The sequence below is a fragment of the Chenopodium quinoa genome, unplaced genomic scaffold (assembly GCF_001683475.1).
Source record: "Chenopodium quinoa cultivar QQ74 unplaced genomic scaffold, ASM168347v1, whole genome shotgun sequence".
Taxonomy (NCBI): domain Eukaryota; kingdom Viridiplantae; phylum Streptophyta; class Magnoliopsida; order Caryophyllales; family Amaranthaceae; genus Chenopodium; species Chenopodium quinoa.
Genome location: NW_018745454.1, coordinates 1,768,541 through 1,788,083, shown reverse-complemented (window position 1 = coordinate 1,788,083; position 19,543 = coordinate 1,768,541). Strand labels below are relative to the sequence as shown.

At 35.4% G+C, this 19,543-nt stretch overlaps 4 protein-coding genes across 7 annotated transcripts; 3 read left to right on the top strand and 1 right to left on the bottom strand.

The window, feature by feature from the left end:
* Positions 1-252: 252 nt before the first annotated feature.
* Positions 253-4,154, top strand: LOC110714276 (F-box protein PP2-A13-like). The gene is made up of 3 exons (XM_021892779.1): positions 253-711; positions 2,287-2,405; positions 3,350-4,154. Exons 1-3 carry the CDS (start codon positions 334-336, stop codon positions 3,762-3,764), a joined length of 912 nt encoding a protein of 303 aa, XP_021748471.1. The 5' UTR covers positions 253-333; the 3' UTR covers positions 3,765-4,154.
* A 1,116-nt stretch (positions 4,155-5,270) lies between these two features.
* Positions 5,271-11,923, top strand: LOC110714273 (F-box protein At4g00755-like). 2 transcript variants are annotated; one of them, XM_021892775.1, is made up of 7 exons: positions 5,271-5,424; positions 5,553-5,605; positions 5,723-5,899; positions 8,643-9,047; positions 9,144-9,319; positions 10,471-10,589; positions 11,443-11,923. In XM_021892775.1, exons 3-7 carry the CDS (start codon positions 5,773-5,775, stop codon positions 11,738-11,740), a joined length of 1,125 nt encoding a protein of 374 aa, XP_021748467.1. In that variant the 5' UTR covers positions 5,271-5,424; positions 5,553-5,605; positions 5,723-5,772; the 3' UTR covers positions 11,741-11,923. The 2 variants fall into 2 exon arrangements, with proteins under 2 accessions (XP_021748467.1, XP_021748466.1); XM_021892774.1 differs by lacking the exon at positions 5,553-5,605.
* Positions 11,924-12,090: 167 nt separating this feature from the next.
* On the top strand, positions 12,091-14,646 carry LOC110714272 (uncharacterized acetyltransferase At3g50280-like). 2 transcript variants are annotated; one of them, XM_021892773.1, is made up of 3 exons: positions 12,091-12,615; positions 12,965-13,452; positions 13,564-14,646. In XM_021892773.1, the coding sequence occupies exons 2-3, from the start codon at positions 12,985-12,987 to the stop codon at positions 14,452-14,454; spliced, it is 1,359 nt and encodes a 452-aa protein (XP_021748465.1). In that variant the 5' UTR covers positions 12,091-12,615; positions 12,965-12,984; the 3' UTR covers positions 14,455-14,646. The 2 variants fall into 2 exon arrangements, with proteins under 2 accessions (XP_021748465.1, XP_021748464.1); XM_021892772.1 differs by having other exon boundaries at positions 12,962-13,452.
* LOC110714274 (peroxisomal membrane protein 11C-like) lies at positions 14,637-18,609 on the bottom strand. Of its 2 annotated transcripts, XM_021892776.1 has the most exons (8): positions 18,343-18,609; positions 16,800-17,012; positions 16,549-16,623; positions 16,382-16,456; positions 16,208-16,288; positions 15,980-16,054; positions 15,708-15,881; positions 14,637-14,921 (listed from the first exon to the last, which is right to left on the bottom strand). In XM_021892776.1, the coding sequence occupies exons 2-8, from the start codon at positions 16,989-16,991 to the stop codon at positions 14,886-14,888; spliced, it is 708 nt and encodes a 235-aa protein (XP_021748468.1). In that variant the 5' UTR covers positions 16,992-17,012; positions 18,343-18,609; the 3' UTR covers positions 14,637-14,885. The 2 variants fall into 2 exon arrangements, with proteins under 2 accessions (XP_021748468.1, XP_021748469.1); XM_021892777.1 differs by lacking the exon at positions 18,343-18,609 and having other exon boundaries at positions 16,800-17,024.
* Between the last annotated feature and the right edge of the window lie 934 nt (positions 18,610-19,543).

The following is a 19,543-nucleotide window of genomic DNA, read 5'->3' as shown; positions in this document are numbered from 1 at the left end:
TAATTTTTTATTACAAAATTAAAGATATTTAACGATAAAAAATTGCACATAAATGATAATTTGATCTAAACTTATTTTTCTTATCTGAACATAACCTAGTACCGCCGCGTTTAATGATACATTGATACATGATACCGAACGACCTAGTGGCGACTTTGGTAAGGAGCGTTACAGCCACGCAATTTCCAAAGAGCGTGAACAGTACAAACTATTCCACCAAAATAGCAGTCATATATAAATCACAAAATTATGGATAAAGCCTACTTATTTATAACACACAACCATTTTTCTCCTCTCCTCCAACAAACAACATTTCTCCAAAAATATTTAAAAATGGGTGCCGGAATTTCATCGGAATCCTCCACCGACGGCGGAGATTCGCCGGGAATTTATCGGAAACTTGAAGACATACCGGAAAGTTGTATAGCTATGATTTTGGGCCATTTTGACCCGCCGGAGATTTGCCGGTTGGCCCGATTAAATCGGGCCTTTCGCGGCGCTTCTTCGGCTGATTTTATCTGGGAGAAAAAACTTCCTACAAATTATTCATTCATAGTTGATAAAATTTCTGATTTGAATCATGAAAATGATAATGATGATATGAAGAAGAAGAATTATGGTAGTATGAATAATAATAAATTGATGGGTTTAACTAAGAAGGATATTTTTGCCCGTCTTTCTCGTCCAAACCTTTTTGATTCCGGCACTAAGGTGATTCAAATTCTCTAGCTTTTTTTTTTTTTTTTCCCTTACGATGTTGCAAAACGTGTTAACAACCGGACGTGATATTTTAATCCGGTGGGAGGAAATATTTCTAAATGTTTTATATTAGTTTACTGCTAATCTAGTTCTGGATGGTTATTGTATTTTATGTTCTGGGAATTCTGTGGTGTTTAGAGAGCCACAAGGGCGGGTGTGAGAATCGATCCCATGAATCGGGAGGGAAGCTCTAACCACTTGAGCTATCCATCACTCTCTATTAGCGGTGTTTATAGAGATAAATATATAATTTTGGTTAATAGAATAAACAAATATACATTCACATATTCTTTACAAAAAAAAAAAAAAAAACTAAATATACTTGTAAGATAAAGGTAAAAATGTCAATTACTTGTGTTAAGTTATAGCTAGGGATTTCGTCAAAAAAAAAGAGTTATAGCTATAGATGGAGGATGTTTAAATGAAAGGTGGCAAATTTATATAAAAAAACCCTTATAAATTATAATAGGAGTATATTAATTGGTTATATTTAGTGTTGAGTATTAAAAAACGACTCATTTGCATCCAAACTTCAAGTTTATTGAGCAATGTTGTGAGAGTGCGTGATAGAATATAAAACCAATTGAGAGATTCTAAGTAAATGTACCCTCCACTAGATTTTTGGTTGAACAACTTGAATTGGTTCTTTAATGATAGGCTAAAAGTTTTTTTTTTTTTTTTTAGATTCATGAATATGTTGGTGATATATTGTCAATTTAATTTTGACTCATTTTACAAATATGCGTTTTTTTTTTTTTCTCTTCAAGGTCTAGTTTGTTTCATTATACTTGTAGTTTGTGTTAGTTGTATATGCTGAAGTCGAGCTTGGTGAGATGTGAATGCTGGATTAATCATTCGAAAATGATATGTAAAATACAACAAAATCTTACCGTAGTCCATTAATTTTATGTTAGGATCTGTTCATATATATATAAGCGGACAAGATCAAAAAAATTTAGATTACGTCGATCATAAGCAGTCTCTTGTATTATTGGAGGAAAAGAGGGAATGTACGTACAAGTGTTTTATGTAGGTTAGATGTTTCACTCGCCTTTGATTTTTTTCTTGTATGGATGTTGATTTTTGTCAAAGAATTGCAATATTATTGAAAGGCTTTTTTGCCAATAAGGATAAGATTAAGGTGCTTCACTAGAGAAGCTAAAATGTGTGATTATTAGGAGTACTGTAATATCAATATAATGTCACTTTCGATGTTGACAAACGTGTGAAACTTTTGTAGAGTAGAGCAGCTAATAATCAATTAATCATTATTAACATGGTGTTTGTATAGAATCGATTAGCCGTCTTTTAGGCTGTCCTGATATACAGATGTTTGGTTTTTCTGAAATTATTGTGAAAAATGATACTAACTGCTTGTTTTACATAACGTTGTGGATGAATTGATTGGTTATGAACGCTCTTATATCCATCAGTCTAAATTTGTATAATCACCTAATATAGACATCTACTCAATTGACTCTGTATGAACCTTTATACTGATTAGTTTTATTGGATTCTGTTTGGTAGGAAGTATGGCTGGACAAGAATACTGGAGGTGTATGTGTGTCGACTTCATCTAAGGCTTTGTCAATTACTGGCATAGATGACAGGCGGTACTGGAATCACATTCCCACCGAGGAATCTAGGTGAGCTGCATTCTTTCACATCTTTGGTTTCACTCTGAATATATAGATTCAGATTTATTACATTTGTTTTTCAATCGATTTTGGTCACAATGAAGTACTCCCAAGTGTTAGACATGCCTATTATTTATCGAAATTCTATAATTTTTTGTTTTTGTTTAAAATGAGAGTCAAGTTTCTAAATCCATGTTTGAGTGCAGAGAATTTGACATAGGGACCTTAGGTGAAATGAAGAGTCCGAATAGTTGCTGATATTAGCCCCTTGTATCCCAAAATCAGCTTGTTAGTATATAGAAGTTGCCAATAGTTTCATGATTTCCAATTTTTTGTGTTGCTAGTCAATGATGAAAATTCTCAAGGTAACAGTAAATTAGGCTCCTTTTAGCTCCCCTGTCTGCTATTAGAATGCTAATACTATGCATAGCGTTTTGGAATTGAACCAGTCAATCATCGGTGTCTTTTTTTCCTAGAAAAGTTGTTTGTATGAATGTTGAAATGGTTATTACTTTGACGTTTTGGTGGAAGCATTGCTTGAAAACAAAGGTTTTCGTAGTTTCTTGCTGTCACATTCAGAATAAGCATTTAGGAATTAAAGTCATCGAAAGAATGGTATCTGATACTTGATCAAAACCTGTTTAAGTTTATTAGACCATGTACAGTGTGCCCCTAGAATAATAAAGAGAGAAACCTGAATATGACCGACCATATCATAATATGATAATGCACCAAATGCGAACAAGGAAAAATAAACAGGTAGATACGCTGTCTAGAAAGTTTGAGTACTTGAATTGGTGAATTTATTCCTTAATTTGGAGAAGTTGCTTTAGACACTATTGATGTTTGTGTTTTTCAATTATTGTGAATTGTTGTGATCTTCTGTAGTTCTATTATTGACAGTAGATATGTAATGAAGCGGTTGATTGATTAAATTTCTTTTCTGCTAGTAGATTCCAGACAGTTGCATATCTTCTTCAGATTTGGTGGTTCGAAGTGTGTGGGGAACTTGAGTTCAAATTCCCAGCAGGGACATATAGTCTATTCTTTCGAATCCAGCTAGGCAAGTCCTCTAAGAGGTTTGGTCGTCGCTCATGTAATGTTGAACATATACATGGATGGAACCTAAAACCTGTTCGATTCCAGCTAACAACATCAGACGGTCAGCATGCTTCGTCAGAGTGCTACTTAGATACTCCAGGATCATGGATTCTCTACCACGCAGGAGATTTTGTCATCAAGGAGCCTGATAAATTGACAAAGATTAAGTTTTCAGCTAGACAAATCGATTGTACCCACATCAAAGGTGGTCTCTCTTTCGATTCTGTCATGATTCTACCCAAGAGTATAGCCCATAAAGTTAGGTAAATTCTCTTAGATATGTCATATAGTGAGAAAAATGATAGAAGCAAACAGCGTAGTGGTTCATCATAGTAGGTTGGTTGTATACTTGTATAAGGGCTTATTCATGTACATAGTCAAGATGTCTGTTTTTCTAGGGCGAGCTTGGCTTCATTAGCTCATAGTTGTTCTGTTATGCAGATTAAGTGATCCTTAGCTTTTCTACTTGTACAAGTGATCTAGGAATTCAGAAGGTAGTAGCTAGTAGGTTTTTTAGAGTCCTCCAGAAGATTGTTTTTTTTCGGTTTCTAAAGCTCTTGTATTAAAGTTATTTAAACCTTGTACTGTATTTATGTTCAGATTATGTTTGCTTTCGAGAAGGCAGTGAGTTAAGGATTCAAGACTATAGTTTCTTTTTTTTTTTGTTTGTGTTTATACAGAATAAGTATCATTTCCAGTAAGACAATAGCCGTCTAAGAATATGGTACATATATGTATTTCAGATTTTCGGTATTTGCGTAGATAGTGCAGTGGCGAGGGTTAATAAATCAGTTATCATGTTTCCATCATGTGGTAACTCATTGCTGATTTGCTGATGCTAAGTTGGTTCTACGGTTATGCCTTATAAGCTCCGGGTTGATGGCATTCCAACATTGTTTAGAGACGCTCGAGCCATATCGAGATGATACAACATGTAAACAGATAGTGTGACAATGAGAGAAGTAAAAAATTTTGTACTTCGGGGCTGAGAGCCTAAGAGTACTTGAGAGGCGTTGGGCCGTTGAGAAAGACACTTATCAAAAGCTCTACTTTTGATTTAGTTACGCCACAAGGTTGTAGTGTAAGCTTTTGAGTGAAGCAAAATCTTAAGTAAAGAGAAAAGATGCAGTAGATTTTTACCTCTAAACAAGCTTACTAAATGCCCATAATTCAATAAGCCCCTTCTCTTTCCAAAGAGATGCTTAAGCTAAGCCAATGCCTATATTAGGTTTTCGCCCATCCCCTTTACCTATTAGACTATTTTCGATCTCTGCCTTTAAATTATTTAACATACTAACAAAAATAACTCATGTTATCAAGAGTTCAAGACCCATAGTAACACAAAATCTTTTTTGTGCAACAATATTTGTTCCTTACAATTTACAATAAAGATTATAAGAGCTATTATAAGTCGTTTTTTATTAAAGACATTCTTTACCACTAGTAGTATTCTAATATTGTAACCCCAATAAGTGAAGTGAAATTTCTACAATTGAAAATTAAAGTAGCTGTTTTACTTGATTTGAATTCGATTTGCATGACCCTCCTTTATGCTAAGTACTATTAGTATATTTCATCCTCGTTTTTAGTTGCAACATGGAGTGTTTTAAGCTTGTATACATTACTCTGTATATAATACAATTTCACATGCCTATATTTTACTTAACATAAAATACAAAGTACATCTAAATCTAAACCGTGTAAAAGTTAAAACATTACAATTAAAAATTGAAGATTATATTTGACTTGCAACGCAGACGTTACATTCAAGTATTATCTATCTATCTATCTATCTTTTGGACCAACGAGCTGCGAATGCCAGGAGAAAGAAAGGAAAGGAAAAGGGGCGATCATCATTTTGGATTTTCTCTCTCCTAGGGTTTTTTTAGTTCTTCCTCTAGATTTCTTTCCTGTCGGTGAAGATTAGGTAATCCCTTCATTCTCCGCATCCCATTTCTTCAATTTCGCGTATTCTTTCTCTCTTCTCTTTTTCTATCATCAAATTTTGCTAAGCAATTCAATTATTGAATATTTCAATTGACATTTTTTTCTTAGTCTTGGAAATTTTCTGGTGGAATTGACTTAATATCCATAGATTTGATTGCTAGGTAATATTTATTAGCTTGTTTTTCGTTCGTGTTTTGTAATTCAAGTAAAAGGTTGAATTTTGATAGTAATGTTGAATGGAGGTGCTCTAATTATGTGATTGTGATGGTGGGAATTAGGTTGTAGAGGCTTACAGGAGCTCGGAGTTGTGTTCGTGAGATATTCAGTGATGGAATTTCAATGGGATTTTTTAGAATCCCTTGATCCTGATGTTTCGAGTAAGATACTTATGAGCTTGGATGATCCTGCTGATATTGTTCGTGCTAGTTCCGTGTCGAGAGCGTGGCGTGATTTTGGTGAGCATTTAGCTGCTTTTATTTCCAATAGTTCTTGCAACTGTTTTGTGATGTTCCGTGACGTTTTTTCTATTAATTTGGTAGCTGTATAGTAATTTTTGATTCGGCTTGTGGCAATTTGAATTTTATGTTATCGGTTAATTCGTAGAGATGTATGTATCTTGGTTAGGTTCATAGTAATACGAGTGTATGACTGGATCGTATCTCCAAGTCATTAATTTCTTATGAACCAGTTCATTGGATTGTATTGTATTGTATTGTAGTTTGCATGGCTTTCACATTGATTAAGATGACAAGAATGAGTTAGGTGTGTAGTACGAATCTATATGAACTTAAATGATAGGTGGGGAATGGGTGGAGGTGGAGATGGCAAGAAAGACCTAATGTAAATGTCAAAGAGCCCAATAAAGGAGATGTTTGATAAGGAGAGTAAAAGTAGAACCTTGCACTTTGACTATTTAACTATTTCCCACCCTATGTTATCTCTTATCTTCAGACTTACACTCCAATGCCTTTCTCCTTTTCCTTTTATCTACAAGTGTTTCACTTCTTTGCAACTATCACAATATCAAATATCACCTTCCTTCTCACCAAATATCTAATTTGCTCATTTTTAACTGCTAGTTTCACAGTTCAGACACAAGTACTAATCCAGTTTTCAGAATTGGTCATTTTATGAAAAGTTTGCGTTCTTTTGGTAAAAACCCTGGCTGTCAAACGTCAGTCTATTTCCATCTGCTTGCCAGTGGGAGCGAGAAGTTTGGGACTTTGGGAATTAAGTGTCAATTGTCCAGCAGTCCAGGTGTATACTAGAGTATTGAATTTTACGATCCAGGTACTTTGGATGAAGAGTCTCAGCTAATGTAAGATTAATAGTTGATTTTCCATCCAAAGTTTTCAAACTAAAATCCTAGGTGTGCAGTATTTTCTTTTTATTTTTTATTTTTGGAGGGGGTTTTCATCAGAGTTGAGGGATAGAGAAGGTAGTTTGATGGTTATGGTAGATAGATGTTGTGTCACTCCTCTTTTTGGGAACTCTTGCCTGGTTAGAGTAGGTGACTTGCTTTGGTTGGATTAGACAAAGTTATACTTGGAAACTACACACAATTGTATTAGGCTTTTTTGTAATGGAAATTGCTCTTGGTATCATGAGCAGCATCGAAACAGATTACCCCTATGAACTTGTTTGTCATATTTGAGTCATATTTCTGCACCAAGGCTGTCTACTAGGCTCAAGATTAAGGCTAGCTATGAGCTGATGTCTAATGCTTGCCATCTAATATGCGTTTATTTCAGTTGGCTGAGGTGAATTACTGTATTAGACAAATACTGTGTTGAGTTTCCATGAATAATGAGAAAGATATGCAGGGGTATGGTTTGACCCCTTTTAACTTAGCCCTTTGTCGTGCAAGTTGATGATTTGTTCCATCCTTTTAGGGTTCCCTATTTCTCCTACCCTAGTATTCTCAGTATATAGGGTATTAGACGATTACGTTCCTAGTACCACTTTTATAACATAATGCCTTGGATGTGACATAATTACATTTTGTAATGAACTGGTGTTTACTGCTAACTTACTCACACAATTAACCGTAAGAATACAGAGAAAGATGGGGTCTTTGAATAATCTAGATAATCTAACTTTATAAATTGCAAAAAATAATAAAGATGACAACTTTAAGACCTGATTGATAATGGTGGAAGGGAACCATAGATATTTTAATAGCTTAAGGCTATTAAGCTCCAATAGTGAGTTTAGCTCACAAATCTCCAATAATGGCTTTTGGCCATAATTCTCTAGGTTTTTTAACACATAATTTTGCCTGTCTTCTTCTTTCTCTCCTCTTTCGATTTATACTAAGGCTAAAACTATTTACCTAATAATATTAGACTACCAATATTTCCCCTCCTTATGTTAGTCTATTACACATTCCTTGTTTTTGAAATCTCTGATTGAAGAAATCAACTTTTCTAGGTAAGTTGAAAAATCCTAAATCAGAAATTTGAAGCATTGAATGGTGAAGATGGAGGTGAAATCTTAGGGCTTTTGCCACCCTCCTCCTCCCCTCCTTTTGTTTGTGCAGAGTACTTTTTTTTTTTCCTGATTAAGCATTCTCAATGTCTTAGTAATTACTCCCTCTGTCCCCATTTTTTTGCACCATTGCAAATAAATGAGTCAAACTTCAAAAACTTTGACCATTAGTTCGCATTAATCAACAAGAGATAATATAGTCATACAATCATGTGAGGTCTTGTTAGAATTGTCTTAATTGTATATTTTATTATATCAATTTTTTTTTATAATTTTTACATGTATTGAAATGAACTTATATACATTTTAAAACGCTTCTTGGAGACCGTGAAAAGTCAAATGGGCAAAAAAAATAGGGACAGAGGGAGTATATATAGTGTTTCACCATTGGAAAGCATTTTAGTGATGTCTCACTCACAGTTCATTTAATTGATGATTAATTATACCCTGCATATCCTTACTATTTGCAAGTGGACATACATAGGGCCATACTGGCTCGTTCCTCCAGACCTCTTTGCTTCTCTTCCCAGATATTTTTAGCTAACTAACATTATTCAATATTCAAGTTATGCTGCTATATACTTCATATGGACTGTAATCAGCTTGGTTCTACTCCTGATATGATGATACAGATGATGGAACATGTTAACTCTTAAGTAGGGGATATGATGACTAACGAATATGCTTACATTATTTTGTGACTATTTGCAGTGATAAGTAATGGTATATGCAAGCATTTGTGCCTACGACTCTTTCCTAAACTCTCTGGCATTGCTCGTATCATAGATACGAGCAACAAAGAAGATGCTGGCTGCAGCCGGTTTGTTGAATTTGAGCATTTGAAAAAGGAACACAAAGCGTATGTCGCTTTAGCCCGAGGTCTTACATCATCAGAGGTGGGTGAATGCCTTTCAAATGCAATAAGTGCTTCCAGCACAGATAATTATCCGGAAGAAGGTCTTCACAACACTTTGGAATCCAGGGACCGAATTGGGCGTAGGCCTTCATACTGGTCAAGCTCAGGACAAAGCAACCCTGAAGTACCCGAGAGACTAACTTATAAGTTAATTTCTGACTTTTGTATTATTACTGAAATAAATGTTCAACCTTTCCAAGGTAATATCCTTTTCTTCCCACGTACTTGTAAACCTTTGTTACGATGGCCACTTAGATGCTTGCTAATTGTGTTGCTTTTGTTCAATGTTAATGTAGCCTTTTTTCAATCGGATTCACCTATATACTCTGCAAAAGCAGTTCGCTTCCACATGGGTCACAGAATATTGCCTAATGATGATGGAGATCATTGTGATGAAATTCATGAAGGCCGCGAATGTGCAGAGAAAAAATTTGTTTGGACTTACACTTCACAAGATTTTCCAATGACACAGGTTAGCAGCACGCTTAAATTATCTTGCTGTTAAGTCAATTTTGAAAGTTAGTTTGATTGTGATCAAAGTAGCAGAAGAGATACTATAAGTTTTTTTTTTTTGACAAAGATACTATAAGTTTAGATTTGAAACACCTTTGCTAGAGTTTGAGACGGGGATCTCTTTGAGTTTGGCATCTTTGTCTGCATATTGGCTATACATTGTGAAATTTGTGACGTACAGTTGACTCTGCACTATGACATCTGGTAATATTGAATGTACTGGGAGTGGTGCATTAATGAGAAATTTAGTTCTTTTTTTCTACCAAAAAGGTCTTATTTCTATTGATGTTGGTGAAATCTGAGGGTGCCAACTTCTTGGAAGTGGGAATTTTTGTTGTACTTTACATTCAAACGACAAAAATGTGTGGGAAGCTGAGATTTATATCTTACCTCACTTCCCTCTTCATTTGGCATTTAACTGACTGAGGGGTGTGTCAGATCACTTGATGCTGTTTATTGAATAATTGACTGCTCTTCCCTGTAGAATGTAAAGACTTTGACTGCTTGGTTAAGTTATTTGGTTGAATGACTTGGTCATCACTTCACTTGAATCCAGCCATATCTAGTAATTCACTCACTTGTATTTTCCACCGGCAAATTCTTTTTCTTTTTCTTTTTCGTTTCATTAGTGCTTGCATTATAAAGTAGGCCTAGGATCTTTTAATATGACTCCTATCTTCTAACCCAAGAAGTCAGGGCACCATTAACGATCCTTGGTCAAGCCCTGATTTGTATAGTTGGTAGTATGCATAATCTGTGTAATATACACTTGTACCTGATAATATCACATGCCGAGGAAAATTTTTAGTTGGTACCTATGTGATTAAATAACTACAGAGATGTTTTTCTTGTAAGGAGGAACATCGGTGCACCTTCTCATTTCTATAATGTATCTGATGATGCTAATGAGTGATGCTTTCACATGTGAATTATTTTCTTAGCCTATCTCCCCTCCCCTCCGTCCGGGAAAAGAACATAAGAATAGATCCTGAAATTAGAACAGAGAGAACAAAAGGAAAGACGAGTGTTATTAGTGCAGATTGCAGATAATTTTTATGTTTTGATTTGGTGTTTTAAGGACTGTTTTTATTAAGATAGTTCTAAATACAGGAGAATCGCCTACAAAATTTCAAGCTTCCAGAGCCTGTTCTTTGCTTTGGGGGATATCTGCAGATAGAGCTTCTGGGTAGAGGTCAGAGGCAAGAAATGGATGGACTCTTTTACATATGGTGAGTCTTGGAACTAAGTTAAGTGGTATATTGATATAATACTATGTTTTGACTGATGGCTTGTTTTTGTCTGTAGTTAAGCCTTGAACAGGGCTACTTTGAGTCAATTTTTTACTTATATATTCATATATTGAGATTCTGTTTGACGCTTGAGGTCTGACATAGTATTATTGATAAACTAGGTTATACTTTATATCCTGTCAAGGTTTTACCTTCTTTTTTTTTTCTTTTTTTCTTTTTTGTAATAGTTTTCCATCTAATATTTGGTTCGTCTCACCCTGTTTTATTCCTTCTGTTCTTTATGCTTTAAAAATATACTTCATAAAACTAACCAGACTGCTAATAGCTAGAAGTAGGTACTCTAATAGAGTCCATAATATTTTTTTATGGTGATGGAATTATCTGTATCTTAACTAGGAAACCTTATTTGTTGTCCTAGCCTTCTCTTTGAAAGTCATTGCCAGGCTTTGAATTTTTCTAAAGACTATATCCTACTCTCAATGGTCTGCAAGCCCATTATGCTCTTATTCCTCGAGTTTCGTTGTGGAACATAACGTTTAGTCTCATTGTCATCTGTGTAAGAATTCAGAATTCTATATGGTTCCTTTCTGTAAGATTAATTAGAATGCGTAGATCAATTCAATTACTTGAAGTCTATGGTTTATCATTTCTTGGATTAAGTATTTTTTTTTTTTTTGTTTGTTTAGACTTTGATCGTGCTATTTTGGTTTGTTGTTAGCATTCCCCATATATTGCCATAAATGATACTGGTTACTGGATATCCAACCAGGTTCTAACTATTTTATTGTATCTTGCAGCTAATTTAATTTGCTGTTTGTCATGCTTTTTACAGTGTGGCACATGTTCAAGTTCTGGGGCGTTCTTTGGACCCTGTTTTCGGGGTTAAATCTCTTGATCCAAGTGGAAGATTTACACTTGTGCACAACCCTCAGGCCAAGTTCTCTGCCCCTCGTAGCAGTAATGAGGAATCTGATGAAATCAGTGTTACTCCAGAGATGGTGCAAAGACACGTTAGGGGTTGGGAGCAGATTCTAAATATGTTACGGGGAACTCTAGGGGTTGAAGTTTATGACTCCGAGGATGAGATCCTCTATTCGGAAGATGAGATGGCTGAGGAGCTTGAGCTTTAAACTTTTATGTCGTCACATTTTTCTTGTTGTACCAGTCAATCAGTCATTCCATCGCTTGCATCTGATGACCATATATCTCACATTGAAGTCATTTGATGATTAAACTCTGGAATGAGAAAGACTATTTGCCAGTAACTGTTCTTGTTAAATCGTTTAATAATCATTGTCAATGTTTCCTGTGCATTGAGACTGGTCCATCGTTCTGTAAATAGCTTTTAACAAGCAAGAAGAGTCCGCTTTTATTACTTGATGATTGAGCGATTGTCTTGGTTTACTTGTTCCTAATTTGTTGTGAACTTGTTGATGTCTTCTTGCTGTGTTTCCTATTAGTCTGTGACACAGCAAGATACCACTTGAACTACGATTAAGGGGCTAGTTCAAGCGATCCATAAGCGTCTATTGCCACCCTTCAAGTTTGACCACAACTTCAACTATAGACGAGGGTTTTCAAAGTAGTAGATCATAATGTATCGGTAAAATATTAAACGCTTGAAATGACTTGTTACCGAGTATACTACTCGTACGGTCGTACCTTTATATAGAACAAACTCTATGATTTATATACGGTTCTGTCCAAAAAATATGAAGTAATATTTTGGATTATTCCGAAAATAATGTCTTTTGAAGTGTCATCAATTGTATACGAAGTATTACAATATAATTTGATCTATAACAAGAGCGAAAAAAAAAAAAAAAAAAAAATAAAAAAATAATAATAATAATAAAAAAACTACAAAATATCAAAAAAATATCTTCCAAAAAAAAAATTAAAAAAAAAATCCATATGTTTACCTCATTTTTCCAAAAAAAAAAAACCAAAAAATAGCAGACGAAACAGCAAGCCAGTGACAGCAAAATCTGGTCGTTTTCTTCTGGTACCTACTTCTCTTTCTTTCTCTTTCTTTTTTTTTTATTTTTTTTTTTTGTTTTTCTAAAATTTATCGCTTGAGTATTTGTTAAATATTGCCAATGATCATTTTACTTGTTTAATGATTGATTTAACTGTTGGGTTAATATTTACGAATTGAATTTGATTGTAGAAAATTTGTTTCTTGAGATTAGTAATTAGTTGAGAGATAATTGGGTGAAGTAATTATTGATTTTGTCGGTTCATCTTGTACCTCATTTGTTGTTACTGTAAAAATTGTGAAGTTCCAAACTTACGATAATAACTAATATATGTATTTTCTTTGATTTTTACGGCGAATTGCTACTGAATAGCAGCTGGTGTGAAACAATTTCCAATGTCGAATTCTCCAATTGTCGAACTTGTTTCAGAATGGTTCATCAAGCCAAAACTCGACGACAATGATTCGAAACAGCCTCACTATTTGTCACCTGGTGATCTAGCCATGCTCTCAGCTCACTACATTCAGAAGGGTCTTCTTTACATGAAACCTTCAGCAACTGATCAACATTTCAGCATTGCAGATTTCCTGGAAAAGATCAGGGATTCTCTTACTCGTACTCTTGCTCATTTCTATCTGTTGACAGGCCAACTTTCGACACTGATAGATGAAGATCAGCATACTAGCTTGATCTTTATTGACTGCAACAAGGGTCCTGGAGCTAGATTTATCCATGCTACTCTTGATATGACTCTTCAGGATATTCTGTCTCCTATCGACGTGCCTGTGATTGTGAAATCGTTGTTTGATCACCATAAAGCTGTCAATTACGATGGCCATACAAGGCCTTTGTTATCTGTTCAGGTGAATAAAAGACGGTGGAAATCTAGAAGTATTATCAGGGGTTTCATTTCATTCTTTCAAGCTTTTTTCCCAAAAGATGTCCTGCATCTAATTGTATAATTCTGGCTACAGGTAACAGAGCTTGTAGATGGGATTTTCATCTGTTGTTCATTGAATCATGCAGTAGCTGATGGAACTGCTTACTGGAATTTCTGGAACATATGGTCAGAGATACATATGCAACACAGTCCTATTTCGATGTCAAAGCTTCCTGTACATGAACGTTGGTTTCCTGAAGGATACGGTCCACGAGTCACCCTTCCCTTTATCCATACTGATGAATTCATAAGCAGATATGAGGCACCTCAACTAAGAGAAAAAATCTTCCATTTCTCGTCAGAGTCGATATCAAAGCTCAAGATGAAGGCAAACATAGAGGTTGGAGAGACTAATAAGGAGATCTCGTCATTGCAAGCATTGTCTGCGCTAGTCTGGAGGTCTATTACCAGGGCACGCTGTTTAGCAGGTGATCAGAAGACTACCTGCTCCTTGGATGCTAACCTGAGGCAGAGGTTAAACCCTCAACTACCTCAAGGTTATTTTGGGAATTCAATTTGGGTGGCTAAAGCTGCTGCCACAGCTGATGAAGTCCTTGACCATAGCTTAGGATGGACAGCAGAACTGCTGCAGAAGTCAGTGTTAGAGCTGACTGATAAAACAGTGCGAAGTGTATTTGAGGCTTGGATGAAGTCGCCTTTTGTTTATCAGATTGATGCGTTCTTTGAGCCAAACAGCACAGTGATTGGAAGCTCCCCAAGATTTGATGTGTACGGGAATGATTTTGGAATCGGTAAACCGGTGGCTGTTCGCAGTGGGTATGCAAACAAGTTTCCTGGAAAAGTCACTGCATATCCAGGAAGTGAAGGAGGACAAAGCATAGATTTGGAGATATGCCTACCACCTGATGCAATGAATGCTCTTGAAGTAGATAATGACTTCATATCTCTTGCTGTCATGGGCTAGTATACATTTAGCTGATTATTATCTTAAAATTCAGTTTAGGTCATCCGATTAGCTCTAGCTTCTATGCTTCATTCTCCTCCACTTTCCGGATATGCTAAAGTGTAATAAAAGATACGATTCATGTATTGTATTCAAAAAAAACATATGTTTGGGGAGGAAGGATAAGAGGAAAAATTGTTAGATTCAAGAAAAGCTTATTGCCTATATTAATTTCAAACCAGACAATACAACAGTGCTTTCTTGGCTAAACGAGATTAATAAACATATTACTATTGCGAACTGTGAGGACAAACTTGGCGAGAAAGAAATACAGTACCAGTTCTTAATTAAATGAATGTCACCCTACTTGATATCTAGATTCACCCAAGCATACATAGACATGGATCATGGCTTCTTATAATCATTCGCAGCAAAGGAGGTGATTTCCTTATTCAAGATGTCTTGGTCTTTGGTCGTGAAGGAAGTAACTGCATCAGATATGGGAAAGAAAGAAGTTAGAATCAAATCCGGCAAACTGATTATAAAATACAATGCTGTAATCATAGACCAACGTTACGGAAACATCATGCGAGTGCTTGATAATATGACCCGGCAGTCTTCACACTATTATGCACACATGAATGACATTTCTCAAATGTACTAAGCTCTGTTTGAAACCAGATTTTAGTAGTTTCTTCTAACTTTTTCTTTGGTAGGGTATATTTTGAGAAGACTTGATATACATTCTCCGTATATTAAATCAGATTAATTTGTCCTACGGCTACTTTAATTCTCGTTGAGTGGGAGAGAAGAGGGGGGGGTATATCAATTAGGCAATGTTCCCAGTGAGAGGACTTAGTAACCTTACCAAACTTTTTTTTAAAAATAAAAAATAAAAAATCTCTTGGAATTAGTCGAATAATTTGAGTCTCTACCCTAGGCAGAAACCTTCATTGTTAGAAAACTATACAAATTGAAACCATTACTCAATTCTATTATGTCCTACATATCCTCCCGAGTAGCCTCTATTGCTTACTGCACAGAACTTCAAGTTTTAAATTCAAACAATACATTTCAGGTTACCATAAAACTGGTCCCATATAGGACAAAAACTGAAACTGAACGGCCAGCTAATGATGGTAGCATGAGGTTTCAAATGCAAAGCAAGAAACAATCTAGACACGCTACAAGCACAACTAGACACGCTACAAGCACAACTAGACACGGAGGCATGTTCAACCAAGGAATGGATCGAGTACACAACATGGACGCACCTGATAGCAAGATATGAGAGATGTAGCAAAACCAAAGGCCCCAGTCACCCGAGGATTAATTTTCTTGGGTGCCAGTTGAAGCAGTCCAGCAGCTACAACTACATCCATGGCGGCTTTAATCAAGGTCAATGACCTGTCGTTATAATTCTGAACCTTAACTTTGTATTGTTCATTCTGTATTCACAAACATGTACAACACAGTCAAAGATGCTAACATTGGAGACATATAAAGATGAGCTACAGCCAGCAAGGTATCTCAAAAAAACACTTACTTCATGTTTCTCACTACCCTTAAGCTCCTTCTCCAACTTCTTCATGGAGGCCGAAAGCCTTCCAAGTTCCCCAATCTGAAATTTTATGTACCAATAGCTACTTAAAGAAAGTCACTTAGCACCTTTCAGAAAGTCAACAGCACCTAAATTTATAAGAAAACACGATAGCAGAAAGACTTCCCCAGTTACAGGAGCAAAAATGATAAAGGATTTTGGGAAACAACAAACCTCAACCAAAGAAGTACAAACAGAGGAGCTCATCCAACAGTAAAGAGAAATCTTGGCAATCAGGTCAGTCCGCTCCTTGTTCTATCAATCAAAATTTGAGTTTCACCAAGTATGAATCATATAAACCATGCTAGAGTGCTAGATCAACAGAAAAAGAAAAAATGGAGCCCATACCTTATAGATGCCACTTCTACCAAGCCAAACAAATTGATCAAGGAACAAAAATGTGGACAATAGTGCATTTTTGGACTGGAAAGAAAAATAAAAGGTTAATAGATATCTTATACAAGTATCTAAGATATGATACTTGTCTTAAGAGTAGAATCAATGAGCTTGAATACCTTTCCAAGTAAGGTCAGGGGAAGAGGAGTTCCAGCCGGAACTGGGCTAATCAGAGCATGCAAATCATTAACAAACTGCAATGAAAAAGTCAGCTTAGGTCAACTTCAATTTAAAAAGCCAAAATGTTGTTAATAGGGTTCAAAGAGAAAACCATAGTGGATATACTCCCCAAAATAAGAAGAAAACCTCATAGTGCCAAAATCTATTCAATCGAATAAATTTGAAATCAAAAGATGAAATTTGAGCAAACCTTGAAGAGACGGAAGACTTTCCTTGCCAAGCTGGTTGATTTATCAACATTTTGTGCTGTACCTGGCTGTCCATCACTCAAGAACTTTGAACCATACTGGATTGCCCTGCATATCTTATCCCTGGCTTCTGCTTTGTTCAAGTACAGAACTGCAAGAGCAAGCTCTGCCCTGGGAACATCTAATGTACTCATACTTTATCTTCTCTACAATCCCTACAAATCAATCTACCATCTTTAGTAAACTCATGTTGTATAAATCATGCCACCGAACTGAACTTAAACGACAAAATTAAAGCAAGTAAAGCAGCCTAAAGCTAGAAAGTAAGGTTCACATTGGATGTTCATAACAAATTATGAACTTCATACAAGGGGAATAAACATAAAACAGTTAAGATGTTAGCTATCTTATACTCCCTCCATTTCTTTGTGTGCGTCTCTCTATCCGTTTAAATCCGCTCCTTTAAATTCTACCTTATTTCACATATTCTTTTTATGAAAACAAAATCTTCTCCTTTACCCTCCCTTACCCCATCAAATGGATCCACTTAATCTACTTAATAATGGTCATCTCTCAAAACAACTTTTGGTTGTCTCTTCTACACATACAATCCAACTTCAACCATTGATCAACTTACATGAGGTGAATTTGATCATTTGGCTAATTATTAAATGAATAGTGTTAGCCAATTACATTAACAATATAACAAAAGAACCCCCTATTAAAATTTAATATTCCATCTCACAACATAGCCAATAAGAGCTAACTCGAGAAGCCTAAGCAGACTACATCACTTAATTACTCATACTACATTAGGGTAGGAATTCATAACAAAAGAATCAGAAAAATCAGCTGAGAAAAGCTCATTCTTTCCCCACGAACGGAACAAGAAACATCCACTATAACAAGCATCTATCAAGCTTTCAGAATAACAAGAACCAAACACCCAACAAGCTTTCGGAACAATCACGATACACACCTCCACAAATAAAGAATCATAGATGGGAATATCACCAATTTCTCCATATTAAAAACGTTGAAGGCCTTGAGCTGAATTCAGCAAGACAAACATTTTCTCATTTTTTTATTACTATATCAATTGTAATTTGTAAAACCTTTAAATAATCAAAAAAATTAAAAACCATAAATTACAACAAAATTCTAATCAAATTGATAACCCATATACAAATCAATAAGATCTTTCAGAATAACAAATTTCCCATCACCAAAATTTCTCACTCCTCAAAGTTGACCAAGAACCAAACAGGGCAAACACCCCTCCTCCCAAATAATATAAATTACCCCCACAAAAATCATAACCCAGAAACAGAAAATTCTAGCGGAATCAAAGACCACAAATGTTAATTAACAAATAATAATTAAACAAATGATCAATAAAAACACAAACAATAAAAGCTAAAACCCTTTGAATTACCTCAAAAAAAAAGGGTGAATTAAGACGTAATTAAGAGGGAAATTAATTATGCCGATAAATTAGGGTTCTGGTAATCAAATCAAATCAAAGGGAAGAAAGATGTAAATTACCTGAGAAAAAATCTTGGGAAATTGCAAAATGATGTTTGATTTTCTCTCTCCTCCTGCTGGTCGCGGGAGATGGATTTATCTTTTATTTTTATTTTATTTTTTCTGGGAATTATCAAAAAATAATGAGCGTCAGAAGTAAAAGAAAAGACGCTAAAAAATTTGATAAGGCCTTGTTTGGTCCTCTATTTTTCTCTTGCTAAACAACAAATTTGGGATTTTGCTAATTTTTTTTATTCATAATTTTTGAAATATCTTAAATAAGATTATCCATTTTGCTTGATTTTTTTTTTTAATTTTTGGTTTATATTTTGGTTGTTTCGAATGGAAAAGAAAAGCTCCTATCAAGCATAATATGGTATTGGCCGTCCATTACTTTCATTGACTTTGATTGGATGGTTGTGATGGGTCAAATTGTTTGTTCAAGTAGTTATTATTCTTCTTAGGTTCTCCTTTGGTGATTATCTGTACCACGTACGTGTAGTTATATTTATCGATTTGGTTATTCAATCGGGTATGGGTGATCTGGTGTCATGCTGAGTCAATTCGACAGCTCTTAGTACAAGTATGGAGCATAAGTAAAAGAATTTGGGCATGGGAGGTTAGGGTGGGTGATTATGGAAGTTTATAATGGTATGGGACTATCGCCTATCGGACTATGGGATATTTAGTAATCAATACAAAGATCTAAAATCAACAAATTCCTATATTCAAGTCGATGTGAAAAAATGATTGGAAATATTAAAGTGATGCATTCTCCTTTCCCTTCTATGGTAGAATGATGAGCGTAAAAGTATGGCAAAACATTTGGGCATAAATCATTGCTACTCTTGGGTGTCACCATTACAAAGTTGGTCGTTTTGGCCCAATACATTGGGTTGGCCCATATATTGGGCCTAAGAATTTGCTCAAGTTGTGAACCTTGGGTATTCTGGTTTTGAAGCAAACATATTGGACAAACTCTGCTCAATCGAGTCGGGTTAAGCCCATCCACATCTAATATGGGCATCGTCGACAACATGGTATAAGCCAACAATTTGATGTTGCCGTTGTACGGGAGAAAAAATAAAAAGAGATACATATATACTAATGTACGATAGTACGCAAGTCTATCCCTTAGTGTCGAAGACTACTAGAGAGGATCACATGTCCTTCTCGCTTGCCAAATCCTTACAAGGTAGATGTACTTGATAGCTCAATTTTG